We start from the raw sequence: 15,236 nt of genomic DNA, 5'->3' as shown, positions 1-15,236 counted from the left end.
TTTCAATTCTCCATTAAAAATTTAATCACTCTTTCCCTCCTCCTCCACACTTAATTTCTAATTGCAAAGTAAACTCTGAAAAGGAACTTCATTCAAGCTATGTTCAGGAAAAAAAGAAAAAGATTCCTTTTGCACTTCCAAAACTCACTTCATACGGTGTATGTAGTATTTCAGTCACTGGTTCTATGCTTATGCAGAAAAGTACTAATTTTAGAATTTCTAGAAGTGAAACAGCACAATGTGAATTAGTTGGAGCACAGGACGGAAAGGCATCAATTCTTCCTTCTAGTCTGCCTCCTTCAATGGCTTCCAGTACCAGCTCAGGTGCTCCAACCTACTAATGCCGTCTGATAGCAGCTGCTCAGTTGTTGCTTCCTCCAGAGTTTGTTTCTCATCCCATCTCTTTCAGGGACCAGACTCATTCCCAAAGCTTAACTCAGCACTAAGTTATTAGGTAGATTCCTCGATCAGGGCATCACAAGCATAATGTGGGGTCAAGCAGGGATCAACCAGTGCATATAAACTAGYGCTTAAGAGCTGAAGAGCATAGACCTTTGATTAGTTATTTTCTTCTACACATTTAGTGATTACTTCATGCAAACATCAAGTGCAGTCTTAAGCACGAATCATTACTAATGCCATATGTGCAGTTCATGCATTAGCCCCATAACTTCAAAAGCTGTACTCTCACATTTCTCACCTATCTGCCCTTATTGTATAATACCCTTCCATGGCTGATATATGCCAGACCACATACCATTAGTGACTAGTCTAGGCTCATGCCTTATTTAGTTATGTCTTTACATACATCATCTCTCAGCTGTAAGCAATTAATTGCATGCAGTCTGGGTCCTTTCTAGATGCTGTGTATTATCATCTCATCTATCACCTATAGTGCCATTAGATCATCGCTAACAAAGCTTGGCTTTGTGTTTTTCAAGTCTGCACAGCTCTTTGAGACGGTGTTCACTGTACTGTCTGGGCTTCTAGCCGGCTGATGCAGGTCCTACTATCATAAACACTTCATTATTTAATCCCCATCCACAAATTAATGAGCTTCATCCTGGAAGATGAATTTGTTCCCCGCTACTCAAACTATAAGAATGTTCCAGATCTTAAGGAAACCTAATGGTTTTCTTGTACATTTCAACTGCAATAAAATTCACAGGCAACTTTAGTCTCAGTTGTATTCAGGCTAAAATTTGGATTGTTCATCTCAAAATAGGATATATATCAAGAATGGAGAATTTACCAAGAAGACCGTTCAATTACTTTTAATCTTCACTCAAGACAAAAAAAAAAAGTACTTGCACATCTGCCTTCTAAAGACTTGAAGCAGGCTGCTACTTCATAAATAAATTTAGGCTAATTAATACAAACAGTCTCACTTCCCCTTATACCCAAATCACACATTCCTGCAAACTCCTTGTGTCAGCCCCAGAGTGTGTGTGGCCGTATTACAAGTCAGATGAAGGAAAAGGCCCAGTTGAAGATTAACCTAGAAAAAATTAGCAGCTTAAAGTTACATGAAACCACAGCCTCAAACTAGCATTTGCACTGAGTTTTTAATGGAGATATTAATACATGGAGCTGAATACCCTCTAATACCACACCGTGTCAGAATCCCGAGAAGCCACTGTCTGACTGTTTCTACACAGTATGCAACTATGTTAGACATGATTTTTTATTTCCACAGCTTATTCAACATAACTAGGATTCAGAGATGAGTCCTGCTAAGGCATTCTTAAAAACACTGTYGGACCATTAGTTTCTTCAATTCAATTCAACACATCTGGCTACAAAGAAGAGGACTTACAAGTGCATCTAGAGAGTTTGTGCACTGAAAATGAGATCAACTTGAGGCAAGCCTACTTAAAGCACTTAGTAGTCTAACAGGTATGCCTTTTTTTCTTTTTTTAAAGCAGCTGCTTATGTCTTAGGCTGTTTGTTTTCTGACCAAAGTGATGTCTTAATGTTAGACAGAACTAAGTAATTTACTAGAAATCAAAAAGAGCACATGCAATTTTCTAACAGAAAATGGGGTTAATAAAAAAAACCCACAACACCTAGACCTCCTCATTTGAAAGAATGCAAAAGTCAACATTAGAATTAAAATAATTTTATTTCAATGTTCATGAACTGAAATAAAATATAATTTTTTAAACATACTTATAGAAATATATTGCTGGGCTGGCCCAATCACAAGTGCTCTTTGCTACGAGGCAGCAAGACTGACTAGACCCACTTTACTGCTTCTTGGGCCAACTGGATTGAAAGTACCACCTCAAAAGGGTCCTTCAGCGCACAGCAAACAGTGTTTTTGAAAACTAAAAAGAAACTCATCAACTCCTTACCAAGACAGAAACTGAGCTTTATGCTGGGTCCTAAGGAAGATCTCCCTTGAAAATGCTCTCCATTACTGAAGAACAGTACAAAGTATGCTGCACTGCATCTAAACTTAACAGAACAAGGTTTTTCTTGAACACTTTAGTCTATTCTCTTGTACAAAGCATCTGCTATAAAATTCACACATTCAAAGCCACAGAATTAAACAAACCTCTGAACAAGGTTGTTTTCAATATTCTTCTCGCTATGTGCTACAACCTGCTGTATCAGCTTTAACATGCAGGGTACACAGATGGTAAAAAGGCATTTCTCTTGACCACCTATTTCAAAATTCACAGAAAGTAGGACTGTTTTACAACTTACACTGCAATGCAGTTAAGTTACTCAATGTCATGGTATGGCACCATAAGATAAGCAATAATTTGTTAAAAATACACAATTTCTGTACTAATTATTTGTGGTGCTTGTTATTAGGTCTCCTTTACTGAGAGTACGATAAGTAATAATAAATTTAAAGAGACAACTGAAAAAGGAACTGATAGGGAGAAATCTTGTGTCTTCCGTCTCCTCTAATAAATAGCGGATTAGAAAAAAAAGGAACTGTCAGATTCAAGGACAACAAAACGAAATAATTCTTCACACAAGACAGTTAAACTGTGGACTCCCTGCCATATGATTTGGAAGCTAAAGGAATGCTAAGAGGACTGAAAAGCAATTCTTCCTTAATTTTTATCCAGCAAATGCTTTCAAATAGAGCTTCCCAAGCCACAAACTGCTCAAAGTATATTCCAGGATAGCATCATTCATCGCTTACCCTGTTTCTACTCTTTCCTGTACATCTGCTTTTGGCCACTGAGACTGGATGCTGGGCGGATGGACCTTTGGTCTAACTTGGTACAGTTGTTTCTAACAGTTATTCCAAAACACTTCATAAACTCACATTTAGACAAACTTCATTTACCACATGTTATTTAGTTTGAAGGACTCAGATTTTTGATTTACAAATGACTTTCAAAAGAGAAAAGAAAAAATATTTGAGTTTTCTTCTGCTATGACTCAGTTGTATAAAACTGTATAGAAAAATGAGTGTTATGTGCAGATGTAATGAAAAACAACATGCTTTATAAAAAACATTCTTAGAAATGTACCAAGCATAAACAAAAGATGGTTTACAAATACATTTAGCTGTTCTTCTAGTCATCATCAGAATCTGAATCATATTTCTTCCCTCTGATGGTCTTCTTATCCAACTTTGTAAAGCTGGTTCCAAATTTCTTTTGGCTTTGAAAAGGTGGCTCCATCAAGTTTCCACTAGAGAAAGAGAGTAAGAGGTGTTGATTAAAGCCATTTTTGCACAAAGATAGTAGCATCTCCAATTAGCTGTTTCTCCAGAACAACATTATAAGAGAACACAACCCCTCTTCCTCTGTAAAACCTAAGTACACAATGCTCTTAAGTAGCATTGTGGGGCTGCTGGTATAGCCCAGACTGGGCAAAATGGTCTGGATAACAGCAGTTAAGACAAGAATGTGAGCGTAAACAGCACTTGTGAGTGGAGTCTCAGAAATTCTCTGAAGGGAAAGTTTGCCCCAAATTAGTCATGGTAAAGACAACCATCTGCTGGACCATCTACTGGACTAAACAGTAACCAGGGAATTACAAAGAGACTTTTGAAACAAGAAGGAATCAGCTCAAAAAGAAGTATAAAAGCAGTGTAACAATTTGTAACAGAGGGGAGAGACCTTGGAGCAGAAACAGCAGAGTCAAAACTGAGTTTGGCATTGCCAGAAGTCACCTCATACTACCTCTGCCTAGACCAGAGGCAACAGCCTCCCCTGTTGGATGCCTTGTGCATACTGAACTCCAGCTAGTGAAGTGACTGTGTGGGTGCAGCACAGAGTGACCCACACCTCAGTGTGGGGCTTTCTCACCAGCGTGTGGGTCTGCGGGTTGTTGAGAACAGCAGGAAGGAGGGGAACCCCCATGCCCAGAAAAGAGGTTGTGCATTTGTAACTAACATAGCCTGTGAGGGGTTTGCATCTTAAGTGTGTGTGTGTATGTATGACTGAGTGAGTGAGTGAGAGAGAGAGAGATTACAACTTTTTGAAATCAGTTACACAAAGGTGCTTAGAAATTTGCAGGTGTTGACATTTTGTGTCTATTGTTGTGGTTTATCTGCTATTTCGCTGATATTGATCCTGAATGTACAGGATTGCTGGTTAATTACATGCCATTAATAAGTCAATAAACCACTTTGATCCTGATTTTGTTTAAACTATAAGAACTGTTTTCCCCCTAATACAGTATGTCCTTTCACCATCTGCTATCCCACACAGGTTGAAGAAAGTAAGCTGGCCTATGTAGACAACAGCGCTGGAATATCTCCTTTTCGGGGAGTCCAGAGAATAGGACATTACATTCAGAGCAGTGTGGAAATGCAACACTTCCACATACACGGATGTGGCCTAGAATGGATCTCCTGGTCTGTGCAGACATTGTGGGTCATTTCTGCAAAGCCAGGGTACCAAACTCAGGACTTGACAAGGCATACAGCTCCCCATTCCACTAGGGGCTAACAGCAGAATTCAGCATTCTACAAGTCAAGTAGAAGTAAAACTCCCCAAAACAGTGGAGTGAGCCAGTCTACTAATATTTAGTAAATTCAATACCACTTAGCATAAAAACCACTAAATGTTGCTATCTAGTATATCCAAGCTGTCTTTAAYTCCTCTGTGTATTCGCTTGTTACTGAACTGGGTGTGGATACTACCATTTGTTTTGAGTTGTAAAGTTCTGCTTCAGTCATTTCACTCGAAATTCAATGGCTGCTAAACTAAATGGAACAAAGGTATTGTATCTTAAAAAGGCAAAGAAACTTCTTGTTAAAATTTGGAAATTAGGCATTGAAATAAATTCAGATAATGAAGTTTAAGATAAAAAAGCCAGAGACAGTCAAAACAAAACAGCAAAATTAAAATAAAAAGATGATATTTAAGCACATTAAAAAGCAAAGCAGAAAGGTCTGGTAAGTGATTCTGCTGTCAAGTTCGTCTACCATGATGACAGCTATTTTCTAATGCCTTGTATCCTGTAGTCTTAAATGAAGGCATTTATTGTGATTATATTGCACTGCTATACAAATTATTTACTTGCACTTTTCTATACTTTTCACTGAAAAAGTAATATTTAAACTGCATCTTATTCCATATTACCTATATGTATACGGATTATTATTATTTTTTCCTCATTTGTCACTGAAGTGGACTAAAAATGCTCAAACTTCACTGCACTGCAACTGTGGTACCTAAGCATCTCTAGCTTACATTAGACACATAACTTGGACCTTAGGACTGGCCATAATAAGAAGTGTAGTTACTCTATATACCTCATGGCAAGACCTATATTTATTTTTATTACTCTGCAAAAAGGACGACATAATGCTCATTACAATATCTCAATATTTTGCCAAAGAGATACTCTTTTCTTTCCCTTGCCAAAGTACACAGATGGAATAACTGGATTAAATTCACCTGTGTTTCAGGCATTCAACATATGAGTCAAAGCTACAAACTGTTACAGATTCTCTATTTGCCAGCATGTTTTCCTTGCACTATATCTGAAAACAGTTAAATTACCTGTAATTAATTATGTCTGCACAGCCTAATCTCCATTCTAAGGTCTCTGTAGTGAAGTCATCTGTGTTACCGAGATCAGTAAAGCCAACAACATAGTCTTGTGTTTTTCCATCTTTTACTAGTGCTAGAGTGGGAATTACTTTGATGCGCAGTCTCTCACACAAGAATGGAGATTTTTCAGCATTTAATTTCAAGAATTTTGTTTCAACATGCTTTTTTGCCAATACAGTCAAATGTCTGTCCATTATTTGGCACCTGTGAAAAAAACAAAGTATATAAAATGTTAGAGTCAATAAGTTGAAGAACATATTTTAGAAAAAGTTAAAAAGGAACAATGAAGAGCTATTTCCATCAATCATGTTAGTTCCTCAGACCTTACCTTTGTAATTAAGAATTTAGTTCCGAGAGAAACTGTGCTTCAATGGTAGCCAGATTTAATGACTAATAGGATAAGAACCTGGAACACCATTATCACACAACTACACCATCCATTTCCCTCGTTTCTTCCCAATTATGCCCACAGATATGTGAAAGCCTATTTCTTGAGGCCTGCATTTATTGAAAAGTCACAAGAAAGCCCCCAAACTCCTTGACTTCTATTCTCTTTGCAGCCTTCTCTCTCCAGTTTCACTGTCTGGCAGCTGGAAAAATTTCTGCATAGTCAACTTTATGTCTTCAGATAAGCACTGTGAAAAATTTAGAGATATCTGCCCCCCCTCCTCTTTTTTTTTTTTTTTTTTAAAGTCACTACCTTCACAACTGAGATGCAGTAACTGACTGTACAAAACAGATTTGCACAGTGCTTCAGTGGTGCTATAAGCAAAAATATTTCACTTTCCTATTGCAATGGAATAGCAATGAGCACACAATTATTGTTTCTCAGCTGAGGGACCGTAACATTTACTGCTCAAAATGCTTGTCAGATGGCATATGTTTGCAGGCTCATTATCTGGAATCTCCAATTTTTGGATCGTCTTGAGTTGTTTGATTTAGCTGCATGAACTGTGCTACATGACTGTCCTTTAACTCAAGAGGAGAGCTAAGAAGATCAAAAAGCTGGAGTAGCAAGGATGAAAGTAACTTGATGTTTTAGTTGGTAAACCCGACACACTAGTTTGAAGCTGGCTGCCACTTTCTCTGAAGTTCTTTCTCCCTTCTGATTCTACAGACAATGTTGGTAAGAAACAACCCAACAACAAAAAAACCAAGCCTGTTCCAAGCGTTTAAGCTAGTCCATTTGCACAAACACCATGGAGAAAAGGCAAGCCAAATACCTGAAGCAGTTCAGGTATTTCTGAAATTCAAAATTTTAACAGAGAAAATGTAAGGCATAGATACATCATTGCATAATCTGGATTTGACCTCTTTCAATTTCTTACAATAAGGCTGTTTCAGTTTACACCCCATAAGTCAGAGAGAACATAACACCTTGGAAAAAAAATAGGACAACTGGCTCCTCCTTCAACAAACAGTTCTATTTTGCAACTGCTTTCTAACAGAAGACATTTAGATAAACCCACCCAGGAATAGCCTCACGTCCAGAACTTCTGAAATTCTTCCAAGAAAGTGGGAGATCTTATTTTAGGTTCCTATTCTGAGTCAGGATGAGCATACTCAGATCTAGGTCTCTCACACCCTAGACAAATGCTATAATCGCAACAGTACACGCACAAAGGGAAAGCAGCTGCAACTGGTATCCACAGATTCTTTCAAAGTCAAACGGTTACATTCTGAAGAGGCCTGGAAGGGTTTTTGTTTATATCTTGATCTTCCTTTGCCAAAAGTGTCCAGCATATTTTAAGTCTGAATTAACTGAAGTGATCTTCTTAAAGTTGCTGCTCTGCTAAGTCACTGCTTTCCCTAATCACTCCCTCAAATTAAAATCAGTAACAAAGCACAGTGATCTCTTAACCATTCTCATCTTTTGAAAAAACTTAAAAATTTATAAGCTAATAAACTTTGTAAGAGGTTAATCATTGTCAAGTCATAGATTAATTGGACGGAAGAAGAGAAGAACAAGTCCCATGGAAAGGGAGTGATATCTGAAAAATGAAGGGATTTGAGAACTCTTCTTAACAAAAAAATTACTTGCTGGATTTGAAAGAACATGTCYGTTTTTATAGTTATCTAGAAACAAAGCGTTTCTTGAGCATAGCTTATTTACTATACCTGAAAGTTGTATCTCTGTAGAAATGGCAAACCACATTTTTACTTTCTTTGACTTCTTGGAAAAAGTCTCTCTCACTTGGGATTTCTCTGTATTCTCCATGTCCTTTTGAAAGCCACTCCTTATGGAAAACATAAAAGCAAAAAATTAGTAAGGAGTTTGTTAGTGCTGCATCTGTCATGCAAGTTCTACTGCTATAAAAAAACATGGTAAAGATTAAAAAATATGTTCATATATATCTTCCACTCAATTAACAGATAAAACATTTTTTAAGAGAGGGGGTGTCAGTGGAAGCCCATTCATACAGTAATATTTAGAAGGAGAAACAAATTACTTCTCTCCCATTACTTCCGTTTTCAAAATACACAAATGCCACTACATTAGACAACACTTTTGGGTTGCCTCTTTCTCAACAAAAGGTAGGTGGTAGACCAGCATGGCTACCTTGCTTATTTGGAGATACAATTCTTGTACAGTGATGCATAAATTTCTGCAGTGCAACCTGTCAGTAAGACTAGTCTAGTTCAAGAACACTGAAGGCAGAAAATTCAGAACATTTGAAAATTACAAACATACAGCTTGGACTACTCTCTCTAAAATGTTTTCATACCTTCAGAGAACTCTGTCTATAATCAGTCCAGTCACAATATGTATTGAAATAGATTTCCTCTCATTTTTCACTGTATGAAAAGCTTAGGGAGAAAAAAGCCTAACTCACCTGCAAAATATGATGCTTATCTATTAAATATGCACTTAAAGTTTCCAGAAAATCATTCAGAAATACAAAACACATGGATACCATTAGTCACAAAATGTGTGGATAAATGGAACTTCACAAGTTAAAATTCACAGGGCACTTCAAAAATTGCCTGATTAAGTATGCAAATGCAATTTAGAAAATCTAATCTAAGTTTTCAAAAAATGGAGTTTGCAAAAGGAAAGAAAAAAATATTTGCAAACCCAGAATATCCTGTAAGCTGTAACTGGATAGAACAAACAAAGAATTTTCTGAACAGATTAAAGATATGTACACATTAAAGATGTCTAGACATATGATCACCTGAAGAAGTTATCATGATGTAAACCAAGAACTGACTTATCTTTCAGCAGTGGATACACATTAATTTCCTCTGCACAATCCTATTACAGGATAGTTTGGTAGCTGACTCCTTTTATCAAGTAGTAATGTACTTCCAATTTGCATTTGAAGAAGGATGAGAACAGTGACTTAAGATCAGCCGTCATGAATAAGTTCTTGCATGAGAACTACCACATGCTCACATCCAAGAAAGTCTAATTGTTAGGATTTTTGAAAAAGGAAAATACAATAGAATCAAATATAAACTGAAATTTTGAAGACAAGCATATAGTGTACCACTTTATTTTCTCTACTGCCATGTTTAGAGAATCAAAGCTATTAACACTGCCTCTCCTTCAGCATTCCAGCCATGCAATGACATATTTTATTGTATTCCCACCTCAACGTATGGCGTTAACTTCCGTGGGTTCCACCACATCTAGAATACCTCCCTTCAATCCACTAGCATTTCGTCACCTGCCCTACCCTCAGTATCCATTTCTTTGTTTAGGTTTGCATAGAGTAAGTTAACAAACCTATGGCTTCCCTACATAAATTTAGGTCTCACATCATATGTTAACAAAATCTTGCATTTTTAGGGGGAACTATGCTCAAGGAGATTTTTTGGGGGAGCATGAAGAGTACAACTTAGCAAGAGACATTAGGCAGAGACCACAGTAGGATTTCTTTCCTGCAAGAAGAAATGAATATTCATATGCAGCCCAAATTTCATTGGGTTAGAAGTGGGACGTACCATTCCACCCTAAGAACAAGGAAAGACCCTATATCATTCTTCTACAAAATAGCTCAGAGAAGAGCATGTAATGCCAAAACTAAAATCTTCCAGAGTTTAGAAGCTTAAAGAGCCTAAAGGCTCATGACTAGGTTGTCTGCCTGGCTTATGCTTTCAGACAACAATGTTTAGTGAATAATGACATACTCAAATCTTTGTACTGGACTCTTTATCCTGTCCTTATTGTCAAATAATCACAAAGGTTCCTGTCTTCTTTTTCAAAAACATAAAACAGATAGACAGACATTCACTTTCCTGGAATATAAACTGAGTAAATACGAGAAGGGGAGGGGAAGAAAAAAAAATTCAGTCCATGTAGACAACTCCCTGAGGATTTTCAGAGTCTGCTATAATGTATATATCAAGAGTCTGTATTACTGCAAGAATTACTTGTTTCTGCTGCTGGGCCTTTTTTAATGCTTCAAGCCTCCTTTGTTTAAGGCGTTCCAATTCATCTTCATCCATTTGGTCYAGTTTCTGCATTTCAGCATCTAGATGTTCTTCCACTACCTTGGTAGTCTGAAGTATTTCATTCTCCAGAACTTTTTGGAGTATTTCAACAGAAGTATCAGCAGCCATCTTTAATTATACAGTGAGCTCTTCAGCGCTGTGAAAACAGTGATACATGGAATTAATATTTAAACAGACACTTTTGATTAAAAGCCTGCTCTCTCTTACTTGCAGTTCACACTGCGGAGAAACAAAATGCCATCCTATTTAAAGATAACAGTAGACAGTCATTTTTTGTATTGCAAACCCCTTGGGAGAATACTTGCACAATGAACACAGACGGCAACAAAGATTCCAGTCATGTCCTGTTCTCTCAGTCCCACAGCCAGCTGTTGAAAGTGTGCAGGAACCTCAAACTACTTGTCAGTATAAAGAAGTAAAATTAATCAGTTCCAAAGGGACACTCAACCTGAGCCAAATCCATGTGTTAATTCAGAATTAATATTCTGAAACCAGATGATGTGATTAGAAAGCTCCAACTTGCTTGGATGAGGCATAAGATGCATCAGAATAAATCTAAACAAGGCTCAGTGTATATATTTCCAGTAGTGGTTTAAACTGAAATTATTTTAAGTATCTGATGTGTATTAATATATTTAAATCTGAATTAACACTCTCTCTCCTTAGCCATAGTAGAGCGACAAGGAGCTCAACAGCAACTGCTTTAGGCCAACACGCTGCTTCAAATAGTACAAGAAAATTGCTATTGCAGGCACTATCCATAGCAGTCAAGGAAAGGATTCAAAAAAACCCAACAACCACTACCTAATTGCTKTGTGAAGAAACACAGCTAAAATCATTTTCTGTGAAGTTTTTTTCCTTCTCATAAAACACTTCAAAAGGCACAAAATACCAAGACTGGACAGCAAGAAGAGCTGTGGGAACATAACTGATCACTTTCCCCAATAAACTTCCATCTTCCACTACAAACAGTTATCACTGTAACAAGTGATAGTTTTAAAACAGAAACACAGAAATGGTGCACAACCACCCTAATCAGATCCTTAACCTGCAGGCCATGGATTTGATGCGACAACTCTGGGTTCCAGAGTACTCCTGGCTATGTTTTAAAATAGCCAAACTAGCAGTGCCATTGGCTTTGTAAACACCTTGCATATAGAACCAAGAATGCATTTTAAGTAGCGATGGGCAAAATACCAACAACATGGCAGTACTCCAGGTTTAATGCAACATCAGCAATACTAGCCTACTGCCACACTCTGGATGTGCCAGTCAAGCTGGTTCTGATCTGCAGCACCTTGTCTTCAGTCCTTCTCCCAGAAGGTACTAACTATATTCTCTCTCCACTACCCTTTTTCTCTCCATCTGTTTTATCCCATCTGAGGATGTAAAAAACTTACTGACACAGATCAGAGGCCACTAGATCTTCAAAAGAGGGAGGGAACTTTGCTAAGTTGGGGTAAAAGGTGTCTTGTCCTCCATGCAAGTAGGAAGGAAAAAGAAAATCAACTCCATCCTGTGCTGTAATCTCCACTACAGTCTGAGATCTCCAGGGACAGGTCTTGGCTTTCCAAACTGCATAAGCCTGGGTGATAACAGGCGTTTCGCACGCAGCCAGGGCCCCTCACCCACAACACCACTGACTCGCCAGCGCCCCGCACTTCCGTGAGCACCGAGGCAGCCTGAAGCGCGGCTGCCCGCGAGCAGTGGCCCTCACTCCACCAAAAATGGGCGCACTCGCCTGCCTGCCCCCGAGCCCTTTGCGTGTGGGCTGCGCCGGGGCAGTCGGCGCGGCCGGGACAGGACGCCGGGTGCCCGGCCAGCGGAGTGCAGCAGAGAGAACGGGACCGCGGTGTGTGTGTGTGTGTGCGCGCGTGGGCACTGCGCAGACGCCCTGCGCCTCCATGGGCCGTTACACACAACAGTCGCCCACCCACCCGGGCGCGGCCGCCCAGCTCCTCACAGGCTCGCCCGCTGGCCACAGCGGAGCCTTCCCCTCCCTCCCTCCCTCCCTCCTCCCCTCTGGCCACGGTGCCGGACCCGCCGCCCCTCCCCGCGGCCCGACGCAAGGGGTCGATGCCCAGAAGCGCCGCCGCCGCCACTCACCCCCGTCCGTCCGCGCCCGCAGGTGCCGCCTGGCTGCGTGCGGGGCTCGCGCACGGGTTCCGCCCTGCCGGAGTCTCGCGAGAACCCGGACGGGGCGCGAGAACAGAGGGCCGACTGCTGCGTGCACTCGCACGTAGAGCTCCCCGATGCTCTCATTGGCTGCGCGACGACGTGCCTCGAGCGCTGCCTGCGCCCCGCACGCATGCGCAGCGCCCTCGGGCGGCCTTTCGCCGCGCTGTAGGGAGGAGGGTGTGTRTGTGTGTATCCGCCCTTCGGGAGGGAGGCCCTGCGGCAGAACTCGGCCAGGGGCAGCCCCCTCGCCAAACCGAAGCTCCTCCTCGTGGGGACTACCTCTCCCGGTACGCACTGCAACTGCCCTCCCTCGGCAGAGTACATCTCCCGGCATGCATTTCCCACACTCCGTCCCCCTGGCAACAGCGCCCGTCCCGGCATGCCGCGCGCGACGAGGGGGCATCCCAGCGTGCACAGCGACTTTCTCCGCCTTTCCCCCCCGCCCCCACCGAGAGGACGCGTCTCGGGGTACAGCGCGGCTCCCTTGGCAGGCGGAAGCAGGGCCTCTCTGAGTTGCTGGCCTCTGGGCGGCACGCTGCTCTGGCGGGGCTTTGCCGCAAGGGGGCGTGTCTGCAGCGGCGGGCCGTCCCGTCCCCCTCCCCATCGCGTCACCCCCGCGGGGCGGGGCGGGCTCGCGTCGGGGCGGTTCGTTGCTTCCCGCTGCGGCGGGGCGGGGGGGGGGAGGGGCGGTGTAACGGCGGCGTCTGTTAGGGGACGGGAGCCGCGATAAGGCGCGGTGCGGAGGCCGTGTTTCTTCGGGGTTTCCTCTCGGGGCTAGGCGGGGGGGGGGGGCCGGGCCGCGGAGGACGGCGGGGCGTAGCCGCCCGGAGCTGCGGGGCCGGGTCGGGCCCCTCGAGCGGCGCTGTGATTACCGGTAAGGGCAGGGCGCCGCGTTACGTGACGGCTCGGCCAGGGTGCTAAAGCAGTCTCGGGTAGAAGACGACCGCGTTTGAATAGCCAGGGCATGTCATGCCTTTGTTTTTCTTGCAAGTATACCAGACGACCTACCATATCTAAATAATGGCATATTAAAATATGTAAAAAAAAAAAAAGAAAAAAAAGTGTTTTGCGACCTTCTTGTTTCCTGGATCTCTGATTCCTCAGAACTGGAGCGTGCTGATGATGAAAGATAAGGCATAAAGATAAACTTCTGGACTTATCTGTGGTCCACTGTGGGAAGGGTTGAGAGGATGATGAGGGAGCTGTAGCTGTATAAAGGGAGAAGGAAGTGGGAAGCACGGATTTTAGGGAGTAAAGCAAGTTAAAGGTGGTGGTCCTGAGACTGAAAGATAGAAGAAGAGAGTGAGGCTTATTTGGGCCAAAAAAAGGAAAAGAAAAATCTACCGTAACTGGATAATGACAATAACAAAAATGCGCAGCTCTTGAGGTATATTAAATAGCTCCCCATCTGTGATCCCTGCAACAGACCAGTGTTTTTTTTTTTTCTCCATCTTGCTTTGCTATTGAGGAGTTAGGCCAGGAAGAGATGGGGTTGCAACTGGGAGCCACTGTATCACAATATACACAGTGTTCGCCATCTAACTTGCATTTAATATTTGTTTGAATTCACTGATCCTCTTCTAATGCACAAGTGATATTCCAGACTCTCTTGTAAGAGATTGCAGCACCATTTTAGTTTTAGTGCTATAAAGTGTTTTGGCAGGAAGGAGGAAGAGCTTTGCACAATGAGAATGGGGGCAAGGAAATACCGTTCTAACGGTGTTGTCTGGCYGCCAAACTCTCCCTATGCTGGAACCTCTGTCGCTGGAACTGCTGTTGACTTGGTTTCTCTGAAGCCGAGCTTGACAGTCAGTTGCCTTTATGCTGAGCTGTTAAACCTAATTCTGCCTACTCTGACCCTCATTTTGGCTGGAGGCCAGTCATCACAGTATCAGATGGTGGACTTTAGTTGTTTACAGTTCAGCTCTGGTGCAGGGAAGTGCCAGGGATCAGAGACTGGCAGCGCTCTGCAGGAGGCTGGGAAAGAACAGCTTGCATTTACAGAGAAAGGGTAATAAAGTATACCAGGTAGCATCCATGCAAGTGCCTCACACTAATTATCATCCAGTAAGTGGCCCCCGTGTGCTGTCCCAGCGCACCCTAAAAGCTTTCCACTTAATCTCCCTGCTTTCCAGTTTGACCTAGCTGTGCTGTTTACCTCCAGATAAGAGCCTTTCAACCATGTTCCTTTTATCTGGGCTGTTCAGTCGGTTTTCAGGGCCAGACCGGCCCAATCCTGCAGGGAACTGTGGGCCTCAGTGCAGCCCTCTGGGGGGACAGGCGGGCTTCGGGGAGACCGCAAAGCTGGGGCCTTACTCGGTCGTTCATTCTCCAGGACTGTCGGAGGACCAGAATGGTTGAAAACGAAACCGGTTTCGAGAAGCCAGCGGCGGCGAGGCTCCAAGGCAGGCGCAGGCAGTCGGGAGCCCGCAGCGCGTGGGGCGACGACCGCCCGGGCCTGTCTTCCCGCGAGCCCCGGAGAACACCCTGTACGCGCCGCCGGGGCCGGGGGAGGCGGCGGGGGGAGCCGGTCCCGGCCCCCGGCTCCCCGCTCCCGCGCGGCGCCGC

General features: G+C 42.5%; 2 protein-coding genes across 2 annotated transcripts in view; one reads left to right on the top strand and one right to left on the bottom strand.

Moving 5' to 3' along the window:
- Positions 1 to 1,551: 1,551 nt before the first annotated feature.
- Positions 1,552 to 12,738, bottom strand: TXNDC9 (thioredoxin domain containing 9). The gene is made up of 5 exons (XM_026066620.1): positions 12,597 to 12,738; positions 10,410 to 10,626; positions 8,151 to 8,269; positions 5,982 to 6,236; positions 1,552 to 3,657 (listed from the first exon to the last, which is right to left on the bottom strand). The coding sequence occupies exons 2-5, from the start codon at positions 10,596 to 10,598 to the stop codon at positions 3,540 to 3,542; spliced, it is 681 nt and encodes a 226-aa protein (XP_025922405.1). The 5' UTR covers positions 10,599 to 10,626; positions 12,597 to 12,738; the 3' UTR covers positions 1,552 to 3,539.
- Positions 12,739 to 13,032: 294 nt separating this feature from the next.
- EIF5B (eukaryotic translation initiation factor 5B) overlaps positions 13,033 to 15,236 on the top strand; it is a 40,459-nt gene continuing 38,255 nt past the window's right edge. The window contains exon 1 of the mRNA XM_026066608.1: positions 13,033 to 13,136. Coding sequence (XP_025922393.1) covers positions 13,048 to 13,136 — 89 coding nt within the window. The 5' untranslated portion in view covers positions 13,033 to 13,047. The remainder of the gene's footprint in view (positions 13,137 to 15,236) is intronic.

This window comes from Apteryx rowi, unplaced genomic scaffold (assembly GCF_003343035.1).
Source record: "Apteryx rowi isolate R43461 unplaced genomic scaffold, aptRow1 scaffold_103, whole genome shotgun sequence".
NCBI classification, from domain to species: Eukaryota; Metazoa; Chordata; class Aves; order Apterygiformes; family Apterygidae; genus Apteryx; species Apteryx rowi.
This window is presented reverse-complemented; position numbering and strand designations above follow the sequence as displayed.